General features: G+C 44.1%; 2 protein-coding genes across 4 annotated transcripts; one reads left to right on the forward strand and one right to left on the reverse strand.

Annotated features, from left to right (window-relative positions):
• Nucleotides 1-4396: 4396 nt before the first annotated feature.
• Nucleotides 4397-6988, reverse strand: ROMO1 (reactive oxygen species modulator 1). 3 transcript variants are annotated; one of them, XM_085079609.1, is made up of 3 exons: nt 6870-6988; nt 6172-6302; nt 4397-4588 (listed from the first exon to the last, which is right to left on the reverse strand). In XM_085079609.1, exons 1-3 carry the CDS (start codon nt 6975-6977, stop codon nt 4480-4482), a joined length of 348 nt encoding a protein of 115 aa, XP_084935735.1. In that variant the 5' UTR covers nt 6978-6988; the 3' UTR covers nt 4397-4479. The 3 variants fall into 3 exon arrangements, with proteins under 3 accessions (XP_084935735.1, XP_084935736.1, XP_084935737.1); XM_085079610.1 differs by having other exon boundaries at nt 6885-6977; XM_085079611.1 differs by lacking the exon at nt 6870-6988 and adding an exon at nt 6558-6856.
• Nucleotides 6967-24000, forward strand: NFS1 (NFS1 cysteine desulfurase). Its single transcript, XM_085079608.1, has 13 exons — nt 6967-7090; nt 7187-7254; nt 7990-8106; nt 9472-9555; nt 10223-10375; nt 11884-11977; nt 14658-14792; nt 16159-16316; nt 19393-19498; nt 19668-19749; nt 21078-21161; nt 21289-21378; nt 22267-24000. The coding sequence occupies exons 1-13, from the start codon at nt 6976-6978 to the stop codon at nt 22328-22330; spliced, it is 1350 nt and encodes a 449-aa protein (XP_084935734.1). The 5' UTR covers nt 6967-6975; the 3' UTR covers nt 22331-24000.
• The last annotated feature ends 764 nt before the right edge of the window (nt 24001-24764 follow it).

Raw genomic sequence — 24764 nt, forward strand, 5'->3', positions numbered from 1 at the left:
CTTCATGATCCTTTATTTCTTTGCTTTCCCAGTGTGACTTAAGCAGTGTGTGCTTTGGCCTGGATGTGAGTGATAGACGCTGTGCAATGCCAGATGTCTGGGATCCCACTGTGCATGGTATCCAGGTAAATCATGGGATAGCATATGCTCAGAGAGCACATGCAGGAGCTGTTCCCAGACCTCCATGCAGTGTGGCTGTGGTTGCTGAGGACCTGGACACAACTCTTACCTTCCTTAGGCGTGCTTAAATTTCTGTCCAGGGATGACTCCCTCCTGCCCGCATCCACTCCCATCCTTCACAAATGGTTGGAAGTCCTTGGGCTGGAGGAGTCTGTTACGCTGGCTTTCAGTCTGGTTTCTAGAGGGAGCCTGCCTCTGTGCTTTGCCCTTCCTACCCCTGTCCCACCTCCCTGGCCTTCTTAACTACTAAGAAAAGCTGTTTGACCAAGAGGGAGAGAGTAGGGAGAACAGAACCTTCCTGCTGTATTGGTGAAGGTGGGGAAGGTACCAGTGCTGCTGGTCTTCCCATAGTATTGTGGAGAGGACCTGCTCTGTAGCCCCTGGGGCTGTAGCTGTGCTTAGGCTGCACTGGGGCAAGGGCCTGTCCCTAATCAAGAAACTGGGAGGAGGCAAATGGTAAATATACTACAGCAGGATCTTGGGAATAACACACCTAAAGAAACAAAAGTTGCTTTCTAGGCTTGCTTGACATGAGAACAAGCTTTGAGTGGTGAATTTGTTTCTGCCTTAAAAACTGGGGAAAAGGCACTTCTACCACGTCAAGGTGGTACCAGGTGCTGGTTGAGGTACTGCTGCTGCTCACCTGTCTTCCTTACACAGAACTAAAAGAGGATCAAAGAGAGGCCTTGTTTCAAAAGGCAAGTAATGGAAGATTACACCAACAACCCTGTCCTAGGTCAGCTGTAGGTAGTGCTTCTGTGGCTGGTGCATGGCAAGAGGGAATCCCCCTGCTCTCCTGGGGAAGTGCTGAGCACATTGTAGGCCTGCTAAACCAGAATGTAGGAAAAGACTCAGTTTCTGGGAGCACAGCTCTTACAGGACCTGCCTGAATCCTGGGGCCCCTTACTCTGTAGAGGGCATCTGCCCCATACTACCTGGAACTCAGAAATGGGACCAGCTTCAACCCACCTATTTTTGTGAGAGAAATTTGATTATTAATCTGAATTACCCACCATCTAACCTTTCTAGACCGGGAATGCATGAAGGAACACAGCAGCTCCGCATCCACAAGTGCCAAAAGGAGAAAACTTGGTGTACTTATATCTGTGAAACAAGAACTTCAATGTAGTAAAAATTATCATTAATTCTCATTGTTTTGGTAGTAAGAGATGGGAGGAAAGTAGAAATTTGGTAAAAAGCATGCTTACAATCAGCAGAGCACAGAGGGTAGGACTACTGTTTTGTTGGAAAACACAGTTTTCCAGCAAAACTTGTGTTAACTAAATAAACCTGAACAAAGCCTCAGCATACTCAGGCCTCAGTAAAAATCCTAACAAGCTACAATAGCTTGCTTCCCTGAGAACGCTTTGTGAGAAAATATCAAGAAGATGCAGCTGTGTAAGGAATGTACGGGAGTGAACTTGTGATTAACAAAGTATGCAGAAGAGAACCCTGTAGATGTGAGAACAAACTGCAGATACGTAACTATAATTAGTAACATCTGTAACAGTATATAAGTTTTTTGTTTGGTGAAATAAAATGGAGCTTGCTTTTATGACTTATGTTAAGTCGTGTGCGAGTTCTCTCTTGCCGCTTGTCAAATGGTGACCTCCGACGTGATACAGAGATACAGGTAGCAGGACTTAGGACCCTGCTCCGAGAAGTGACGATGACAATCACCACGGACGCTGGTAGCAGAGTTTCACACCCTGTTCCAGAAAGCGGCGAGAATGGAGAGGCACTGGAGCAGCGCCGGTGTGCCAAGATCTGCGCCCCTGCTAGGGGGAGGATCCGAGGGCTCAAGCCGATCAAGACCTGCCTACCGTGGGGGCTACAATTCGGTAAGCTGCATTGACCTTGGTGACCGCAGAATATACAGAGACGCCCCGGTGGTGTGCTCTGACAGCGGCGACCACGACACTTTAAACCCAGCTGGACCACAATGGAGACAGAGGTAGCCCAAGATTTATTATTATGCTTTCTACGAAAGCGGGGAGTAAGCAAATACGCTTTAAGGCAATTAGCCGCTTTAATTGCTACAGGGGAAGCCAGAGGATTTTTTGTTAATCCTGATATGATCTTTGATGAAAGACAGTGGCAGAAGTTTGGTAACTTTTTGTTTATCAAAGTGATAGATGGTGATAAAACCGCAATAAAACTTAGCAAACCGTGGAGAGAAGTGGTAACCTGCTTACAGCAAAATGCGGCACAGAGAAAAGCTGCAGACGTAGCAACAGAAAAAGTAGCAGCCACAGAGAGCAGAGAAAAACCTGAGAGTTGCCATGCTGCTTTTAACATGCAAAAGACTTCGGCAGCCGCACAGCTGGGAGAGACCCCCGCCCTAGGGGAGGGGGGGGAATCATAGCTCTCCCTCACTGCCACCACTGGGAGAAAGGCAGCGCTCCATGCCACTGCCAGAAGCTGAAAAAGCATAGGTTTCAGTCCCACTTCCTCCAGCTGCTCCCCCCAAAACCTCTAATTATTCGCTTTGCCGGATGAAACACCCATTGCCAAGTGTCAACCTTTCCTGAAGCTAACCAACAACACAAAACAAAAATACACCTTCTGCTCGCTGAGACCAACACCGAGATCGAGACCATTGCTGAAAGTGATGCAAAGCAATTTGTGAATGTGTTTTCAGAGTACCTTGTTGTTTAGTGCAAACAAGTTATAGTTTGTACTTGTTTCCAGCTTTTTACTGATAAAGAAGCATTGTAACAATATATTATCCTGATAAAAAATAACACCTTGATTGCTAAAGCCTTGAACAAAAGCTGAATTTTGCTAAAGTGTTGTTTAAGATAGTGTTTGTGTGTATGTGTCAATATTGCAGGCCTGCTGAAAGTGTTGTTTTACTTTCTTGAGTGTTTTAATGTGTAGAAAAAACCTGTACCTGCTGAGAGTGTGGTTTTGATTTCTAGAGAGTTTTGATGTGTGAATAAAACCTATGAGTAAAGTTCTACTGAATAGTTTAAGCTACCTGTTAAGTGCCTTTGGTTAAGTATAAATTCTGTTAAAGTAATATTGAATTTAAATTCTATTAAGTTAGATTCTGTTAAAGTTAAATTCTGTTAAGTAATATCAAGTGATATTAATTTGAATTCTGTTAAGTTTTAAATTCTGTTAGAGTTAAGTTTGTTAAAGTGATATCAATTTTAAATTCCATTGAGTTTGAATCCAATTATAGTTAAGCCTCTTCAGTGTTACTCAGTTTACTATTTGTTAGTTTTAAATCAAATTTATTAAGATCAAGCTTTATTCATTTTCAGTGCTATTGATTTTCAGGTTTAAATTTGTTAGTTTATATTATTATTCACAAAAAGCCTTTGCAATTTTATCTTCCTTAGTTAAAGTCAAATAATAATATCCACTGTTTTCAAATATTTCGCCTCACCTTATCTAGTTATCTCCAAAAAGTAGTAACATGTTAAGACACTCTCCTTATTGATATTAATCAAAGTTTGTTTATAAGACGTTCTAAGAAAACCCTCCTACTTAAGACCTAGGCTCTGGCCAAGCCTTGGTCCTAACTAGCTGGGAAATACGCCATGAGTCCCAAGTGTTCTGCACCAAAATGTGATCAAGTAATTTTGACATGCCAAATTAAACTTATAAAAGCTAAATCTTCTTCCAGGTAAACTTAAGAGTCCTTACCCGGGAAAAGTTCTCCAAGCTTTGCCTGTGAAGTGAATGTTTTCAGCAATGGCAGTTCCTGAACCGTGGCAACATAGCTAAATAACTAGTGATATTCCCTTAAGTAAATTTATAATAATTGTAGTAATAAAATAGCAAAACAAATTAATCTGATAACAGACAACGTCTGTTCTCACAAACGAAACGGGGGAACTGTTGGAAAACACAGTTTTCCAGCAAAACTTGTGTTAACTAAATAAAACTGAACAAAGCCTCAGCATACTCAGGCCTCAGTAAAAATCCTAACAAGCTACAATAGCTTGCTTCCCTGAGAACGCTTTGTGAGAAAATATCAAGAAGATGCAGCTGTGTAAGGAATGTACGGGAGTGAACTTGTGATTAACAAAGAATGCAGGAGAGAACCCTGTAGATGTGCACGTGTGTAACTATAATTAGTAACATCTGTAACAGTATATAAGTTTTTCATTTGGTGAAATAAAATGGAGCTTGCTTTTATGACTTATGTTAAGTCGTGTGCGAGTTCTCTCTTTCCGCTTGTCACTGTTTCATAAAGAGCTCTCACTTCCAGGTATGTAAGGATTTTATTATCATACAGAGGAGGAATGGCTGGATGGGGGCACTCTGGGATGAATTCCAAAGTCCGGACTAGCAGCGTATTCCCATACCAATGGCCATGAATGTCCCAAATGTCCCACCGCTTTGCATCATTGTTTTGCCAACTCCACCCATCAGCTCTCGTCCTCTCATGCCAATCCTGAGATAAAGAAAACCATGGGAATTATATAAAAGCTGAAACCTCACAGACATGCAGCAGAGAACATCTGAGACAATCAGCTCATGGTTGCAAATTAAACACTTCTTCAGTCTAAATCTGTGCAATTGTACAACTCCTGCCTCCCAGAGATTGGCTGCAGTGCCCTGTGCTACTGCAGCTGGCTATTGGATGGCCCTCACCAATGGCCCATGTATATTTTTCCCTGCAGTGGAGCCCTCCTGCCACACCTTTAGCAGGAAGAGCTTTGCATCTTGGTCTCCCAAATACCCTTAAGATGGGGGGGAAAAAAGGCATTGTCCAAGTACTTCACTTGCCACAGTACAAAAAGAGTTGTCTGAGCTGCTGTACTGCCATCTTCTCTAGCTGCAGTGGCAGTGGTTTTAATATCACCAACTTAACTTTCTATTTACTACTGACTTTGTGTTTTTAATACGCGACACCTGAAAGGCCTAGAAACGTCAAAAGGTGCTTCTGTTCTCCAGTTTTCACTTACCTGACATCAGACTGAAACAAAAAGAATTGTTCTGTCTCAAGAAGCTCTTGTAATATTTGGATTTTAAGCACTGCAATGACTTCAGGGTCTAGGGAATTTCATGCACTTCATTCTTAAAACATGAGATTTTCCCTCAAAAATGGTACAGCAGAAGTACTGTAGCTGTGTCATTCAAGTACGACAAAAACAGTACCACTGGCTTTTCTAAATCCTCTAAATTTGTATCTTCTGCCAGCATCACGCTGCTTACAAATACCCTCTGAGAACTGAGATAGATTAGAAAATTTCAAACTTCCATTAGATTAGACTTTGTGTCTTTTCCTACTTCACGTTATGACCAAATCATCACCCATGTTTAATCACAGGTAAAAACTGTCAAACAGGAAGACTTCTGTCCAGTATGAAAGAGCTGACTTCAGTGATTCTTTGTCAGAGATGATGTGCAAAGCCAGTCAGCAGTGCCAGAGCAAACACAGAGCAGCAAACACGGCTTGTTTTCATGTCAGCACGCTGGCGAGCCCCAGGGGAAAGTGGAATATTGCCCCTCTCCGTTGCACAGTGGGACTGTGCCAGTGCCAGCTATAGCTCTGCTGATACTCCTGCAGTTCAGACTCAGAATCAGTTTGGTAACTGCCTCGGTGCAGGGGATGGGACATGCAAAGGAACCACAGTTCAGGCACTGAGACCTTTCAGAGGTCTCATCTCAGGAACCTTTAGGGCCAGGAGAAGACTGTACATGTATCTGCACAGACAATTCATCCAGTTCCTCCTGGAGCTGATCCTCCACAGCCTCAGCTTCCCAATGAACTTACCTTGCAAGAGGCAAGGAAAGTTCTGTGAAACTTTGACCTCCCAGCATCCGGGGCACCCAGAAGCGATCTCCTGCCAGTACCAGATTCACCTGCTGGTGGCCAGGGCTTACTGTTGTAGCTGGAGTCCCTGACAAAGTTACACTCATGGGACTGGCACAGGACCAGACTCAACCCCCTCCCAACCCCACAGCAGGACCATTTCTCTCTGGCTATTGCCCTGTAACCATCTGTCTGTGGAAGGCATTTTCTTGGCGTACCTGAGGCAGGAAAATGTGCCGAACAGCGCTCCTGCAGCCATGCCCACTGCAAAGCCCATCATGAAACCCATCTTTATTCTGTCAAAGCAGCTGGGCTGCGACTGCCCATACGGACCCACGGTCACAGGCATCTAAAAAAGAAAGGACAATACCCACATTGATTTACTGCTTTGTCTAACAGACTCCTACAGCCACACTGGGCTGGCAGGCCGGCCCATGCAGCTCAGAGCCTCTCGCGCGTGCAGCGCTGGAGGTTGTGCTGGCTCCCAGGCTTGATTCCTTGCCTATCAGTTAGGAAGGACAAGGAGGAAACGACGATCTCGTTTCGCCCTCAACAAGCTCCTGCGAGAGCCGCTGTGGCTGCCGAGGCTGTTTCGGGGCCTCACCCTGTGTGCTCTCCAATCCCCAGTGAGCAGCGCACGCGGCACCTGACCGATCCTCCGCTGGCAGCCCGTCCTTCCCGGCTGCCGCCGGCCTCCGGGGCAAAGGAGCGGGCAGCGAACCCACGCTTACGCAGACTGAGGCCAGAACGGGAACTCAGGGCAGGGGCTCAGGCCGCGGTCGCCCCGGGAATGGCGGCCGCCGCCTGCCGTCGGGCGCAAGAGTTCTCCGGGGCGCATCGGGGTCCTCAACGCGCGCTTCACCTCACCAGCGCACCGGCCGCCCCCGTTCCCGGGACCACCCCCCCCACCGCGTACCTCGCTCGGCCGTACCGCGCCCTTCGCCAGTCTGGACCCCACTTCCGGCGCGCTCCGTGACGCACAGGAACAGGCGGGCACGACCGCGCCCCGCCCGTCGTGCGCCATGCTGCTGTGGCGGCGCCTGGTGGCCCTGAGGGGCGAACGCGCCCCGCTGCGGCTCCGGGTGGGGGGACCAGGACCGGGACCAGAATCGGGATCGGGATCGGGACCGAGACCAAGTAAGGCCGCGATCGGGCAGAGCCCCTGCCCGGGCAGGAGCAAGCCCCCGCTCCCGCCGACAGCCGACAGCAGCTTTCCCGCTCTTCTCCCCTCAGGGCGAACCGGCGATGGCAGCGGCGCTCCTCGGCCGCTCTACATGGATGTCCAGGCCACCACCCCGCTGGTAAGGGCCGCTCCGAGCATGGGAAGCGGAGCGGGGTCTCCGCACTTCTGGTTCTCGCGCCACAGCGAGACTTGCGGTGGGGACATAGGCGGCGTTCGGCGCCGGCTGTGGCGGTACAGGCTGTTTCTGTCACCACAGGGCAGTCCGGGCATCACCCGGAAGGGCTGTAGCTACTCCGGGCAGCCCCCTGGACTGGCACCCCCAACGCCGCAGGGCGGGAGCGTGGCAGAGCCGCGAAGGGGTTCGCACCGATCCCTGCGGGAGTGGGGGCAGCTGCGAGAAACAGCAGGAAGTGAATTCAACCGAAATACTGATCTGACATTTTCCTTAACATTTTAAGACCTTGTATTTTTTTTGCTCAGAAGAAAGGCCAGATTGGATGGAGCTTGGAGCAACGTGATCTAGTGGATTGTGTCCCTGTCTGTGGCAGGGGGATGGAACAAGGTCAGCTTTGCAGTCTCTTCCAACCCAAACCGGTCTGTGTTTCTGTTTTCTCAAATGATGCTGTTCTTCTAGGACCTTCAGTGCAGATCAAGGTTGCATGCACAGAATTTAATTGCCAGAGACTTGTGTTTATTTAACATGTAATAATCTTAAGTTTTCAAGATGTGGCCTGAACTAAAGCAAGACACTGCGACAGAAGTGCTGCTGATCCTATGGCAGGGGGTGTTTCCAGAGGGAGCAAAGATGCTTTTCCTTCTCCTTTTCTAAGGCTGAGTGGTTTGTGTTCCATAGGATCCCAGAGTCCTGGACAGCATGCTCCCATACCTGACAGCCTGCTATGGCAACCCTCACTCTAGGACCCATGCCTACGGCTGGGAGAGCGAGGCTGCCATGGAGAAGGCAAGGCAGGTGAGTCTTTCACTCTCCACAGTCATGTTGGTTTTCCTACTGCTGAGGAAATTCAGGGTCAAAAGAACCTGAAAAAAAAAGAAAGAAACTCCTGTTCTCTGTGGGCTGGATTTAGCAGCTTCCTCTTTGCTTAGCTGTAGTTCAGTGGATTTACTGCAAGAAAAAATAGAATCGTAGAATATTTCAAGTTGGAAGGGACCCACAAGGAGCATCAAATCCAACTCTGGCCCTGCACAGGATACCTGAACAATCCCACTATGTGCTTGAGAGCATTGTCCAAACACTCCTTGAACTGTGGTAGGCTTAAGGCTGTAAGCACTTCCTTGGGGAGCCTGTTCCAGTGCCTGACCACCCTCTGGGTAAAAAAATTTTTTCCTCATGTCCAGCCTACAGTTCCCCTGACACAGCTCCATCTGTTCCTTTGGGCCTTGTCACTGGTCACCAAAAGCAGAGAGCTGCCTCTTTGCTGCCCCTCATGAGGAAGCTTCAGCCCCCAGTGAGGTCTGACCTCAGTCTCCTCTTCTTCAGACTGAAAAAAACAGAGTGACCTCAGCTGTTTGTTTTACAGCCTCCCCTCTGGGCCCTTCACCATTTCATGCCCCTCCTCTGGATGTTCTCTAATAACTTCATATCCTTACATAGATTTGCTCCAAACTGCCCCCAGGACTAGAGGTGAGGTCACCCCAGTGCAGAGTAGAGCAGAGCAGTCACCCCCTTGCTCAGCTGGCAATGCTGGCCCTGATGTCCCCTGGGACATGGCTGGCCCTTGAGACTGCCAGGGCTCCTGTTCCACTTGCCCTCAGCCCAAACCGCCAGGTCTCTCTGTGGTGCTGCTCTCCAGCCTCTTGTTCCCCAGTTCGTCTGTACATCCAGGGTTGTCCAGTCCCAGGCACAGAAGCTGTTGCTTGCACTAACAGTGAGATTAGAGCAACTGAAATGACAGAAACCAATACTTAAGGCAAAAGTACCTCAGGATTTTTGGTTTCCTGGAGTCACAAGCGTGTTGATGCAGTCACTGGACTAACTCCACATTTTATCATTCTCATAATCTTTGGTATGGGTGTTTGTAATTTTTTTGGAAGTAATATGTAATAGGGTTTTACTTAAGTTTTTATCTCCTTTGTAATAGGTTCATGCTTAATACCACTCCTACTAATGACTGTGGATTCCTTGTGTATTTTATATTAATACAGATATTTAGACTATTGTCTATCCTACTATCTGTAGGATAACTTTGTTAGGTACCAGCTGTAATCCCTTTGATGCTCAAGGGGGTATTTTTGGAAACATTTTGCATGTATTTTGCTGTAGTGAACTAATTGTATGTTTTCTTAACAAGTCAAGTTTATATTTCTTTTTAAACAGCAAGTTGCAGATTTAATAGGAGCTGATTCACGGGAAATTATATTTACCAGTGGTGCAACAGAATCTAATAATATGGCAATCAAGGTAAAAGGTTTATACTGATTCTTATTTAGTATGTTAAAATTATGCATTTAAGAACTGTATGCATCTCTTGACAATTTAAATGTTAATATATTGGGATAGGTAGCAAGTATTTGCATTCCTGGATTTATTCTTTGTGAAACTCTGTTACATATGTGGAGGAAATGCATGGATGAATGTTTTGGTGCCCAGGACATGATTTTGAGGGCAGTGTAAAATATTCAGTGTTTATCTTGCTTACACCAAATACAGTCCTTCTGCTTATGTAATTAAAATCTGTATTGTGAAATGTAGTGAACATGCAAATCAGAAACTTTTTTTCTGATGAAGAATAGGTTGTGTATGTAGTCTGTGGTTGTTCAGACTTTTCAGTGTATATGACTCCACTGCAAAAGTTTTCAAAAAACCACTTTGGTTAATGGCATCTACATCTTCTATCAATAAACATTTTCACAGACTTTTTGAGAAGTGAGATGCTTTGACAAGCCAGTACTGATGGAGATATGTATTGTGGATAATATGTCAGTGCCTTTTAGATTCGTGACTTGGGTCAAACAGGAAAGATCCAAATGAATTATATCTAAGTAGTAATTCCTTATTTCCAATTGTTTTGTATAATGCTTGCCTTTCTTCAGTGGCCAATTTCTCTTTCATGGACTGTTCCTGACAGGGTGTTGCAAGGTTTTATAAATCCAGAAAAAAGCATATCATTACAACACAAACTGAGCACAAGTGTGTGTTGGATTCTTGTCGTTCCCTGGAAACAGAAGGCTTTCGTGTCACATATCTGCCTGTTAAAAGAAATGGGCTCATAGATTTGAAGGTAAGTTGTTACTGACAGAAAGAAACTAAAAATTAAAGAGGTTTTTGCTTCAAATCAATGCTCATGACCTTGTGTCCTCTTGATCAAAAAGAGGAAAGGATGATAAGTATCACAAAGTAGAATAACTGTAGTGGCTACTTTGGCTGGGTGCCGGATGCCCACTAAGTCGCTCTATCACTCCCTTCCCCTTTGGGACAGGGGAGAGAGTAAAATGGAGAACAGCCAGCAGGGTGAGATAAAGCAGTTTTATTACAGTAAAAGAAAAGGAATAAGCAGAGATCTGCACACACAAAAGCTAAAGGGAAAAAAAGGTCAATCTCTGCTTCCCATTAGCAGCGATATTCAAGCACTTCCCAGGAAGCAGGACTTCAGCACATGTAATGGTTTCTTCAGAAGGCAAACATTGAAAACACAAATGCCCCCCCTTCCTTCTCTCTCTTCGCTTATATATCTCAGCTGACATCATATGGTGTGGAATATCCCTTTGGTACATTTGGGTCAGCTGGCCTGGTTGTGTCCCCTCACAGGATCTTGCCCACTCCCATCTCTTTGATGGGGGAAGGAATGTCAGAGGGGCAGCACTGCTCAGCAGTAGGCAAAACACTGCTCTGTTATCAGCACCCTTCCAGCTACTAATGCAAAGAGCAGCACTGGGAGGGCTGCGAGCTTTACCCAATGCAGACCCAATGCAGAGTCACAGTCAAATCTGTCAGATCTGGAAAAGGATTTTCTCTTCTGTCTGTTGCCCGACACTTCTGCTCAACCAAAACATCCACCTCTTATCCTGCTGTTCAGCTGCTGTTGTTCGCATTCATTCAGGTGGAGCTGTTGTGTACCCTATAGGGAGCCCTGTACTTGAGGCATTGTTTAAGTGATTACAGTACTCCCTATATCTGTCCATGAGCCAGCCCTTCTGGGTGTACTGGCTGCAGCCCTGAGGTCCAGAAGTTGCATGCTTTTAGTTGATCATTAGTGTCCTGTAGCACAAGGCAGCAACAGTTTTATTCCCAGTCCCTCACCTGCCTTGGAGAGCGGTGGTGTGTGTGATGGGACCAAGGGATCAGCCTGTGGGTACAATATGAATTGTGTTTTCTGAGCATTTTGCGGCAGATGTGATGTGACCTTTGTATAAAGTGCAGCTCCTTTACAGCCAGCCTCACCTTGGCTAGATGAGGCTTAAGATGTTCTGTGGGTGATTAATTCATTAAAAAAAATAGTTCAGAGAAATGTACAGGATATAGCAAAGCCTGTTGAGATTTGATTTAATCAAGTGTAGTTGCAGGTGCATCAAAGGGTGAGGACATGCAGAAATGCAATTGATCAACTCCTCTTCCTACAGGAATTTAATGTTCATGTGGGTTAGTGTTCTCCCTGGGGCTGTTTGTCAAAACCCTGGTGTTTCTTGTGAATGAGGGACTGGTGGTTGAATTGCTGGCAAACTGAAGATGTTCACAGGAATCCTGCTTCTCTGTTAGTCACAACTTTTATCTCTCTGAACCTTTCACCAGGAGCTGGAGGCTGCATTCCAACCAGATACAAGTTTGGTTTCTGTAATGACTGTTAATAATGAAATAGGAGTAAAGCAGCCAATTCATGACATTGGTAAGTACACTGTGGCTTCCAGATGCCAGCTAAGGTTGCTTCTGCTTCATGTTAATGTTTTCATCCCCAAATGGTACTGACGCAAAAGATTAGATGTAATCTAGCTAAGGAAAAAATAGTAACATAAATATTTTAAAATAAAATGTGTAATATGAATAAATAATACTGCTGTCCCAAATAAAAATTGATTTGAAAAGGGAAATGAGAATGAAATTCAGTAACTTTACAGTGAGCATTATAGCAGTCATTACCCTAGATGGATTGTATGACAGATGAAAAAATTGCACAGAATAACTGGCCAAAATTGAGCTTATATATACTATAACGATTTATTGAGCATTTGTAGTGTTTAAAAGAAGGAATGTGCAGGATTTGGAGTGGGAGAGGATGGTGAGCATCAAACTTAGACAAGTCTACCCCAGAATTGCCATATGTAGTTCTGAACAATTCCTTTGTGGGCCAAAAGGCCACTTAAGAGCTATGCTTCTGGAACAGGAGGCAGGGAGAGGTGAGCCAGGGTCTGAGCCAGCAGGTGGAGTGATAGGGACCTCAGAGCAGGTGAAGGGAGACCCTGGAGAACCATGGTTGTTGGAGCACGCAGGTTGAGCGGGTGTCTACATATGCAGGTCCCTGGATCCCAGGTGATTTGTTGATAAAGTTTCCTGTGACAGTAACAAAACATATATAGATACCCTTTTCTGTCCTGGTTTCACCCCAGCTGGCAGCCAAGAACCTTGCAGCCGCTCACTCACTCCCCAGCCAGCAGGATCGGGAAGACAATTGAAACAGTAAAAGCTAGGACACTCATGGTTTGAGATAAAGACAGTTTAATATGGAAAGCAAAAACCATGCACACAAGCAAAGGGCAGGCAGGTGTTCATCCATTTCCAGGAGAGCAGGGCCCCATCCCACGCAGTGGTGACTTGGGAAGACAAACACCATCACTCCAAATGTCTGCCCCTTCCACCCTCTTCCTGCCAGCTTTCTATACTGAAAGCATATGACAAGCGTCATATGGTTTGGAATATCCCTTTGGTAAGTTTGGGTCACCTGTCCTGGCTGGTTCTCCTCCCAGTCTCCCACACACCCCCAGTCCCCTTGCCGGTATGGCTGTACAAGGGGCAGAAGAGGCCTTGGCTCTGTGTAAACCCTGCTTAGCAATAACAAAAACATCTCTCTATTATCACCCCTGTGTTCAGCACAAATCCAAAACACAGGCCTATACTAACCACTGTGAAGAAAGTTAGCTCTACCCCAGGCAAAACCAGCACACCTTCACATTCAAGATATCCTTTCATAGGATATTTCAGTTTTTAGACCATATTTTGGCTTTGGCTCTGCCCTGGAGTACGTACTCCGTAGGATATTGTTTTCTTAGGCTGTGGGAGGCATCTTGTTGTGCACCTGGTTTTCCTCTTGCTTAACTGCTGCATTTATTTTTTTCTTCGTTAAGCTCAAAGCAACAATTTTCCCAAGGTTTTATGGGGTTCTGTTTTTTCATTGACAAGCATTTGACCATCAGTGAGTTGCTTATAGGCCTGAGGACTCATTTTCCTTCTGTGCTTATATTGTCCATACCCGTACTATGGTCCCATGTTTAAATGCCAGAGACAGCTGGTGCCAGCTCTAGTTCCCCCAGTATGTTCTGATAACACCTAGATAACAGGTCCAACAGGCCAGGCCTAGGGCCTTGCAGAGGCAGCTTGAGGCCCTGTTACTATGTGGCCTGTGGCGTGATATTGCCTGTGGACCTTGCTGGACCACAGGAGGACTACTTACCCTGTGAAGTATCATGTTGAACCTCTTGTGCAGAGGAGAGGTCTGGGATGCAGCTGTGCAGATTCTGTGGAAAATGCATAGTGATTTTTTTGATGACAAAAAGAAACAATATTTACTGCCCGTGAACAACACTTTGTTTTATTCCTTTGTATATTTTTATGTATACAAAGCCTGGTGACAGGCTCAGCTGACTTCAGTTGGTAGTAATAAGTGTGTATGTGGACTAGTGACAATTCTGAGAATGTTCTTGAAGCTGAGTGTTGGAAAACTTGGAAAATAGAGGAAATGCCATAAAAATACTTGGCAAATACAAACTTGAAAGGAAGACTGGCTTGTTCTGGACTGGTGTTGGGAAGGAAAAGAATCAAGAAAAAACAATTTTGTGCAACTGTAGAGTCACTCCTGTGTGGAAACTTAGCTGCTTCATGCCACCATTTGTTCTTAAACTTGTCAGGTGTGGGTTTGGAAACAATCTGACTTTCTGCTTTACTGCATTACAGGAGTAGAGTTTCAGAAGTCATCTGCTTGGTGTGAAGCAGAACTGATGCTGAAATAATTGAAATTAAATCACTTGGTTATAGGGCAAAGTTTTAGATCTGAGTGTGACTTGCAACAAGGAGACCACTAGAAGACTTTTTAACTTCTCAGCTGAAGAAATTCACTGTAGTCTTTCCTGCCTAAACCTGTGCCAAGGCATCAGCTACAGTAGCCCCTGCACAGCTTCAGCCACTTTACTGAAAAGGAAACATCTCAGCCCCCATTTCTACCTTTGTCACCTCAGATACCTCAATAACCTGCTGTTGTTTTAGATTCACTGATGCTTGAGATCCATTTTTGGAATCTCTGGGATCATAGCAATTAGATAAGATAATGTTATTTTGGTTTGGTGTTTTTATTACAGGTGAGATCTGCCGTGCACGTAAGGTTTTCTTCCATACGGATGCTGCACAAGCGATTGGTAAAATTCCTATGGACGTCAACAACATGAAAATTGACCTAATGAGCATCAGTGGCCATAAAATTTATGGGCCCAAAGGTACTCACTGAAGTGCTAAATAGGGAATTGTTGTTTCCATACCTACATTAACTACACAAGGCATGAAGTCAAACCTGTTTGTCATAGTGTCAGTTACTCAAGGAGTAGAAAACTGTTCTGAGTGGTGTTGGACAGACTTCAGAGTAGCTCAAGCACTGCTACCAGTGCAGAGCTGCAGTAAGTGGATCTTCAGTGCTATATGGGTTGAGGTGGCTTCACTGAAGGAAGAAATAATGTTGTATAATGGTGGCAGCATTACAGCAGTAGGGTTTTCAGGACTCATCTGCTTAGTATGAAGCAAAGCTGATGCTGAAATGATTGAAATTAAATCACTTGGTTATAGGGCAAAGTTCTAGACCTGAATGCAACTTGCAATAAGGAGACCAAAAGGTAGCTGATTGGTGATTTTGATTGTTTTCTACTTCCAGTAGCTTCTTTCCCACAGCTCCATTTGTGCATTTTCTTTGCAGAATGGGGTATCCAGCTATGCATTTTCTTTTTCACTCACAAATACTAAAAGTCCAGCCATTATTATTGTCACAGTCCATTTAGTTTGTGACAGTGGGTGTTGAAAAGCCAGAAATCAGGTTTGCTGTATGCTATGTGCTATTCAGAAACAAAAGACAAAATTCTTATTTTTCAGCATGGGTTTTTTTCTGTATGAGTTCTCCTGAGAGCTGAAGACGTTATCTCTGGATAATGTAAGGGCTAAGTTTTCAAACAGCGAGTTTGAACAGATGACAGACATAAATTTTCACAATTTGTTATGCCTGGAAGTTGCAACTATTCTTCCTGTGGTGACAGTCACTCCTTAAGTGTATCAGGGCACTTGAAGACATGAAAATTTGGTTTCTGGGTAAGAGGAGTAGAGTGTTAAATTGACTGGGTATCAAAACTGGCTCATCTAATCCACCTACTGAAAATTGCTGCCACTGATGAGTCTTCCTAATAAGAAAGGGAGAGGACTCCTGGGACTAGTGCTAGCCTGGTAATCCAGGGAAAGGATTTGGAAATCAGTAAGGGAACATGAGTGAATGAATTATCTGCACATGAAAACTTCAGTGCAAAGGGATGAACTTCAGGTGTGTACAGGAATTGTGGGAACGAAGGGAAGTGCTGAGTCCTTGGGTGGTTAAGCACAGTGAAAGAAGCTGAGCTCCCATGGCTGAAGCTCTGCAAGCCTGAACATGAACACTGGGAACAAACACCATTTCCTAGAAAATAATACTGAACTTGTTTACTTTATTTTTCCTCTCTTAAGTGTCCACATGTGTGTTTGCTGTGGAAATAAGGAATGTTACTGGAGTCCCTGTTCATAATTTCAGAGCTCTGGGCATATGGTAAAACAGCGTTCCTTGTTTCCAAGGGGTTGGAGCTCTCTATGTTCGCCGGCGACCACGCGTCAGACTAGAACCCCTGCAGAGTGGGGGAGGCCAGGAGAGAGGACTGCGGTCTGGAACTGTGCCCACGCCTCTAGCAGTGGGACTGGGGGCAGCGTGTGAAGTGGCCCAGCAAGAGATGGAGGTATGTGCAACAAGATACTTGTGCTGGGTTCCAGAAAATAGTATAACAGTACCATTTAGGTATAGGATTCCTTAGGTCTTTTTGTGTCCATGTAACTGAATTAAATTTGATTCTAATGTTTTAGCATTAAGTGGATATTTAGAGAACTTAAGGGATGTTTTTGGGTAATTTTAAGTTTTTCTAAAGTTTCTTTTTTCTTGAAGTGGTCTGAGTCATGGTTTTCTACAATGAAGCTACAATTGACAGTTTCAGTGAAATATGGTTTTATGTGCTTGTATTCACTTCTCCATTATGCACATGTGTATTAGCAGCATCTTTGAAATGAATGTCATGTTTTTGTAATGTATATTGACAAAATAAGACTTCACAGTCCATTATTATACATATTGTACCTCTTAAGTATAATTTCAAGTTTACTGCAGCTTTGCAGCTTAGAATTTATTTTCTCTTTTCCTAGCTTGGGCAGTAAAGTTTACTTGCTAGGTCTGGTGTCTGAGCCTCTGTATTCTGCTGCATTGGTTTGTGAGCACCAATGCCTTCCTTACAGCTGGAATATAAAAATCCTTACTGTGACAATGGGATGCATAGGCCAGATATTTGCACAGAAAGGATCAAGCGTGTTCCCAGGAGACAGGCAGAATTCCACCATCTGAGCTGTTTGGTTAGGGAAGTTGAGGCTAAAGAGCCTGCAGAGTCTGAATTCTGCACAAGCCTCAGATCTGGATTCTCCTCCTTGCCTGGCAGAGTTATGGCGTTTTAAAACCAGCTGGTGTTGGAGCTGGCCTAGTTTTCTTTTAACTTTTTCAAGTGTAAACAAGCATGAATTGCATGTGTGTATGTGGCTGGTTCTGTGTGCCGAATTTGATCCCAGACCTTATTGCTTTCTTTGTATAAGTGACCTCATTTTTCAGTCTAGAACAAGACACTGCACGTGGGCATGTAATTTGCAAGTCCGTGTCTTTCTGTATATAGAGAAATATACATACCTATATATATATATATATATATATATATATATATATATATAAAACATACATACCATATATATAACTATACCTATAATAATGTAGGTATAGTTAGAGAAAATAACTTATTTCCTGGGAAATAAGAGGCACTTGCTGTAAAAAGTGCCCTTTCTTGTGGAGCAAAATGCATCATCGTCTGCATTGCCTAACTTGTCTTTAAACACAAAGAACTCAGTGCTTTTATGAAAGTCAGTTTGGCAGCTTGTGTATGTAGATCTTTCTGAATAGTTTCAAACATTTTTGGAGCTAGCTAAGAACCAAGTGGTTATTCTCTTCTAAAACAGTGTCTAGAGCAGAAAAGGTTTGACAGTTTAAGTTTCAGCTGTGTTCTTACCCTTGTCTGGCCAAACCCAGTTACTTAAGTCTGCTTGCAGCTGGTGACACAAAGCAGTTTGAGTGAGGTCAGACTGTACATGGTTATCGGGGTTTGACCCTGTCTAAATGCCAGGCACCTCTGCTCTCTTCTGCCGCAAACGTGCAGGAGAGGGAAGGGGAAAAAAAAAGCCCTGTTAAACACACACCAAATTCATGAGTTGAATTCGGTGGGAGGACACACTGAGAAAGGGCAAGACAGGCTGAAAACTTAAAGTTGCAAAGTGATTCATTAACCTAACAGTGTTGGAGGATAAATGAGAAGTAAAAATAAGCTCTCAAGACACTGTTTCTGCACTCACCCCCCTCCCTCTTAAGACACCATTTCTCTGCTCATCCCCCCTCCCTCCTTCCAACCAACAACTCGGGTAGGAGGCAGGATATGGGGTTTTTTCTTAGACCATAAATTTATTCATCATTACAATTCTTCTACTACAAATACTGTTTCTCTACTCACTCTTCTCTCTCTTAAGACACTGTTTCTCCACTCACCCCCCTCCCTCTTTCCAACCAACAGCACAGACAGGGGGCAGGGCAAGGGGTTTTTTCTCTGGTCAGTCCATCAGGGAGAGAGGTCCTCTACTTAGCCATGGGGTCCCTCCTATGAGACGGTCCTCTGCGAACTTCTGTGGTGTGGGTCCAAATCTCAGGAGCAGCATCCCACCGAATTCTGCTGCAACATGAGTTCTCTTGCCCATAAGGTGCAGACTTCTGAGCTCAGGCTAGGCTGCTTCCATCTCACAAGCAAGGCCTTTCTCTCTCTTGCAAGGCCTTCTCAGCTTTAACTTTTTATGAGACCCCCAATGGATCACAGCTTTTTCCACGCATCCACCTGCTCCTCTGGCATGGGCACCTCCCCACGGGCTGTGGGTGGATCTCTGCACCCCTGTGGACTCCATGGGCTGCAGGGGTGTCGCTGTTGAACCGCTAGCAGAGTAAGAAAGCCCGGGTTCAAAAGGTAGCATCCAGAAGAAGATTTTGTTATTTAATTCCATCTTACATAGACTTTTCAAAGGTCACCCGGATTGGTCAGTTCGAAGCCTCCCCCTAGGCCTGATTGGCCAGGCTTGAACTGTCTACATCCGAGAAACTGTTTTTAATAACATCCAAACTTTATCTTTGTTTATAAAACACAGGAAGAAAAGAGAAAAAGTTCCCATGGGAAAGGTCTGTGCTAGCCACACAGGGGGGCCACCTGCTCCCCCCATGGTCTTTACCACAGCTAGCAGAGGGTTTTCAGCTCTGGAGCCTGGAGCACCTCCTCCCCCACCTTCTCCACTATGTGTCTCCATGTTGTTTTCCCTCACATATTCTCACCTCCTCCTCTAGCTAAAAAAGAAGTGTGTGCTCACATTGTTTTGATTTCTTCTTACATACGTTTTCACAGAGGCCTAACTAACATTTCTAATTGGCCCAGATTTGGCCAGCAGCATGTCCATCACTTTCAGAGCCATCAGAGATTGGCTTTTCTGGACTTGGTGAAAAACTTCCAGAACCATCACACAGGACACACAGGAGCTGTCACTCCTCACCCCTCAGACACTTCTTCAGGCCTACCACTACAGCTTTTGAAGGGTTTATATTTCTCTTAGATGTTAAAGATACCTTGCTGATGTTCTGGGCTGAGCAAAACCACCACAGCTGTTTATTATTTGTGTCTTTTCTGGTTTCTCTACCAGTATGACCATAAGCGAATCTCACAACTGGCAGAACGACTGGTTACAAAAATAATGAGTGAAGTTCCTGATGTGGTGATGAATGGAGATCAAGAGCATCGCTATCCAGGTAACTCAAGCAAAATTCTGAGCCTGTCAGTACTGTCTGGCTCCTTGGTGTTAATGGCTGTGGCTGAATAATGCTCTAGAGCACATGATGCAAGTCCTGCCTTTCAGGGGACAATTTGCCTGAGATTTTAGTTGATGGATTTTTTTCTATTTCATTTATTTGTATGTAGGATGCATCAATTTATCTTTTGCATATGTGGAAGGGGAGAGTCTTCTGATGGCTCTGAAAGATGTGGCTCTGTCTTCAGGAAGGTAGGTAGAATGTATGGGAAGGATAGCAGGATATTTTGGAGAGAAAATGTCATCTGCTAATGCAGGTATAAGCTAAGGAGTGGCCTCCTCTGTGCCCCTTATTTGCATATTCAATTAATGAGTCATCCTGGCTTGATTACATTCTAAGGTGGTGTTTAACTGACACATTTCAACTGAAGGTCAGATTTACTTATCCTGGGGAAAAAAACCAACAAACAAAACCAAACAAAACCCAACCAACCAAAAAAAAAAATCCTAACTAAAAGACCCCCACAAAACCACAAAAACTGACCCAGAAATTCCTACCTGCTAGCCTTGCAGACTGATTACCAGTGATCTGAGAGGCCTTGACTTATACTGGTGACACTTGCATTCTAAAGGCCACGAACATTTAAACAGCTTTTGTCCTTAGGCGGGTTTTAACTGCAATTAGAGCGGCTGGGCGCATATCTGAATTAAATCAGCTTGTAGCTCCTGTGTTAAATGCAAAAGCAAGAAAAAATTGCATCTCCTGACTACAGGAGTGATGAGTAATGTTTCTGTTACCAAGACAAACCTGACGTTTATGATGAAATTAATGGAGTGTAAGGATGCCCCCCGCTCCTTCCTCACCTTTGAGAACAAAGCGGTTAGCATATCCTAATTAGAAACTGGTTGGCACTATGAACAAGTCTCCACATGACTGTCTCTGAAGCTAAACACTTCTGTAATGCGAAGATCTCTTCTGATTCTCTGCTTTGTGCACCAGGGAGCTGTTTGCAGCTCTCCAATTGGCACTGTGTGTTGCTACCTGTAAAAACTGAGTTGCAGCATGTAACCAGTTCTGTATACTGCTGCAAAGTGGTAGCTCTCTCTATTGACAACTGTAATCATCTTGCTCTGGATCCCTTTGTGCATGGTTTTTTATTTATTTGTTCTGCTGCCAAACAGCAGCTTGTGAAGTCTTTTTTTTTTCCTTTTATGTTTTCTGGATAGTTCTGTCTTGGCTCTTCTGTCTTTTCTTCACAGCCTCTACTTCAACTGCCTCCTAATCTGCATTTCTACTGCCTCTATGTGGCATTGTGTTTATTCTTGTGTATTATCTGTATTCTCTCTCCTTTCCTTATGCTACTAATTTATTGCTCTCATTTTTCATTAATGCCTGCCCCTTGTATTCTTTTTTTCTTCAGTAGCAGAAATATCACTTTACTTGCTTGTATTCACTTGTGGTTTCTAGGAGGCTGGGGAAGCTGATACAGGTTGTTGTTGTTGTAAAGAGGTAAGTGACCTGTTCTTTCTTGGAGGAGATTAAGCAAAACTCTGACATTTCCCTGCCTTCCCTTTCCCAGTGCTTGCACATCAGCCTCTCTGGAGCCTTCCTATGTTTTGCGGGCAATTGGAACAGATGAAGACTTGGCTCACTCATCTATAAGGTGTGTGGAGTGGTCTGCCCTAATGCTTCCAAATATTTTTCTTTCGTGATAAAAGTATGCGGTAGATTGGTTCCACCCCCTCCATATGCATGTTATTCAGTTCCTTAATGATTTTCTTTTGGTTTAGGTTTGGCATTGGTCGTTTCACTACAGAAGAAGAAGTGGACTATACAGTGCAGAAGTGCATACAGCACGTGAAGAGGCTGAGGGAAATGAGGTGAGACATTGTCTCGTTGAATGCAAAGACTTCTTAGGTGTGATAATCATGGGAAGAGTTTGATTTATTTAGTTGAAAGTAATAGTTTGTGTAAAAAATCTGGTGGTTGTCGCTGTTGAGCCGCCAGCAGAGAAGTAGAAACCCAGGTTCTCAGGCAAGAAAATAGAGCTTTATTATTTTGATTTCCATATATATAGACTCTTCACAGGTCACCCAGATTGGTCAGTCAAAAACCTCCCCCTAAACCTAATTGGCCAGGCCTGAACTGCCCAAACCTCGAGACCTTGTTTGCAAAAACATCCAAACTTTATCTTTGTTTATAAAACACAACAAAATGTTCTCACGAGAGAGACCTGTGCTAACCACAGGTGGTGTTTCTCTATATCAGCAAACAGTGTCCCCCAAGTGGGTGGGGGCCTGATTTTCACATTATGTGACAAATTTCTAAGGAAACAGACCTGATATGAAACCTTCTCCCAGATCCTGCCTTTGTCAGAGAAAGAATATGAGTAGGGCAGGCACATATGACAGTACCTAGGAGGTTTTAAGCCAGAGATAATATTACTGAGTTAATGTATCGATATAGTTGTTTTATTCTGGTAAAACTGAAAGACTCATGACTCCTCAGGACAGGGAAAATGCAAGGGTTCAGTCTCAGAGACTGCTTTATGCTGAAAGTGGGAGCAGGAAATGAGGTGAGCACCTGCCCTCTCACATCTTGTATTTTGGGTTGAGGGCTGGTCACCTGAAGCTCACTGACCTCCAGATGGGCAAGACAGGCAGATAATATCTCCTAATTCCTTGTGTCAATAAAATTGTCTGTTTAATTATTGTTGATGATGTCCTGTGCATTTTAGCTAGCGTTCATTTTTCTCCTTTTCTTTACAGCCCTCTCTGGGAAATGGTGCAGGATGGAATTGACCTCAAAAGCATTAAATGGACTCAGCACTGAGAAAACTATCCATGGACTACATGTGGATTGAAATGCATTTTTCTGTACAGTTTTGAGCAAATTACGCATCACTTCTGTTTTCTGACACTTTCAATTTGACTGGACAACTACCCTTTCAGATCACAAAATCTAAGACGCCAAAAATGAAACTAGTCTTTATCATGGAGAAAGGCAGGCTGATCCAACACCCACTGTTTTTCTATTGACACACAGAAATTTATGCTGAAACGTAATTTATTTAAAAATGTATTTTCTAGTGAGAACGTTCAATCAGCATGTTACTCTCAGGCCAGTGATTCCTGGCAAGAGGTTGTTTCTCAGTGTAACTCATTCCAAGTCACTGTTGTGTTTGCACCACAGACCTGTTGCCAATTTGTTCTGTTTGAGGTGTGTGTCCTGCAGCATCAGCTGGGTTTTGCCTCTCAAATGCCTTGTACTGCAAGAAATTCTCAGATAGGAGGACACTTGGATCTCTGGAGGAAAGGGATGCCTCAGTGTGGCTATGTGCCTTTACAGATAAGTTGTATATGCAGCTAAGAACAATTTTTTTCTGAAATTGACTATTTTTGGTTGATTTTTCTTTTTCGTGTGTGTGTGCACTAATCTAAAAGATTACTTTGTGTTCCAGAGTTTATGATGCACTTTGCTGTCCCCTCCATTGAGTTTTTTCCATGCCATTTTTTCTCAGTGAGGAAAGAAAACTTGAATGACTGGGGAAGAGGATAGGCAGAATATGTCAGCTTTGGTGGCAGCACCAGTTTGGTGGGAGCATGAGTGGTAGAAGTGGTGGAGAGTGAAGATACAGTGCAATGTCTTAAGGCAGTCTGGGTTTTTGGGAGTTTCTTTCTTGGTTTTTTCCTCCTGTTGTCATGAGATCTTTGCTGTTACTTGGTTTGCCTGTAGGCCCTTGTTTTTTGTCACTGCAGGGAGTCATGCCCAACTCAGCCTGTATATTTTGTCTGGAGAACACCCTGCACTGAAGTTTTCTTTGTCTCGCAGACTGTACTGTCTGACTAGAGATTCACATGGGAATCTGTTCCCTGCACATGTTGGGGGAAGTATCTGTTAAAAAGTGTTTGATGAGATTAATTCATATCAGTCTTTTTCCTTTCTTACCTTTGGTGATCTTTCCAGTAAGAAACTGAACCCTGTATGGCAAAGCGCCTTTGTTTCAGTGCATAAACAAAGAGCTCTCAAATTAGTTCTGTTGATGGATGGATGCTGTGTAAACTGCTGAATTTCATATACCCCATAGACAGTATGTACACCCTCAGTTTGGGATGGAATCTACCTCGAAGATCAGCCATGCCGTGTGAAAACTGAAGCTGAATCTCACAAGATGGATTGTATTACAGAAGCTTGTGCATTTTTTGTTCCTAAGGACAATTTAGTAGTTTGTAATGCAAAGCTAATTGTTCTATTTGAAATTACTAGCTTTAGCAGTTTTAATATTGTAGCGCTGGCACCTTATATTTCATCACAACATTTTTAAAACTACCATATGCATAAATAGAGTTTAGCAGTGTTGTATGTCCTTTCATCCTTGGGCCATATATATTTTCTGGATTAAACATGTGATAACATGCTTTCCAGCATGTTTTAGAAATATATGTTTATGAATTGTTCTTTTGTGTTTTGAGAATGATAAAAAATTACAGGTAAGGATGAAACTTGGCTACTGTCAGTCTTTTTGGATCCACCTTTCTGGGTGAACCATGCAGGACAATCAGTAAGTTGCTGAATTGCAGCTTTCATTAGGCAACGGAGAGAGATAAACTTCTGCCTTTTCTACGAACACTGTTAGAAGTTCACTGCCATTGAGTTGACATTTGACTTTTGAAGAGTCTTTCTTCTCCTACTCAGTGCCTGACCTAATGTTTTTCTTTAAACTCAAATTGTGGTTATTTTGAAAAAAGGGAGCCCCAAATCTTGAAGATTCTGATCACCTCTTATGTGATAAGATTTAAAATAAAAATTCTACATGTAAAAGTGTCTTGGTTTGAAAGACAGGTGTCTGCCAAGGCAGGTAGGAACCTCCCTTAGAATAGAGAATATGACCCCCCTTCCTTCCGAATTATTAACTTTGAAAATCAAGGGGCTTTCAGGCAAAGGTATGGGAAAAGGAATAACAGTTTTTTACCAGTATTTATAACAAGGCAAACAAGCAACAACAATGGTAGCAACAACAAACAAAACCAGAAACCCAGTAAGTGCCTTCTCTCGGCTGTCAAAGCACCTTCCCCTTGGTGCAGTTACAGTCACAGCCGGCAGGGGCGCTGTTGGGCTCCCGGCCAGGCAGGGCAGGTGCGATGATTCCCCCATGGCTGCAGGGGGCGCTGTGGCGCGAGCTCAGGGGAGGCTCCCTTACATCGTAATGGCGGGCGGGCTGGGTGGCTGGACAGGCTGTAGCAGGAACCTCAGAACAGCAAGCTGG

The sequence above is a fragment of the Lichenostomus cassidix genome, chromosome 20, assembly GCF_008360975.1.
Source record: "Lichenostomus cassidix isolate B80296 chromosome 20, HeHo_3.0, whole genome shotgun sequence".
In the NCBI taxonomy this organism is placed as follows: Eukaryota; Metazoa; Chordata; class Aves; order Passeriformes; family Meliphagidae; genus Lichenostomus; species Lichenostomus cassidix.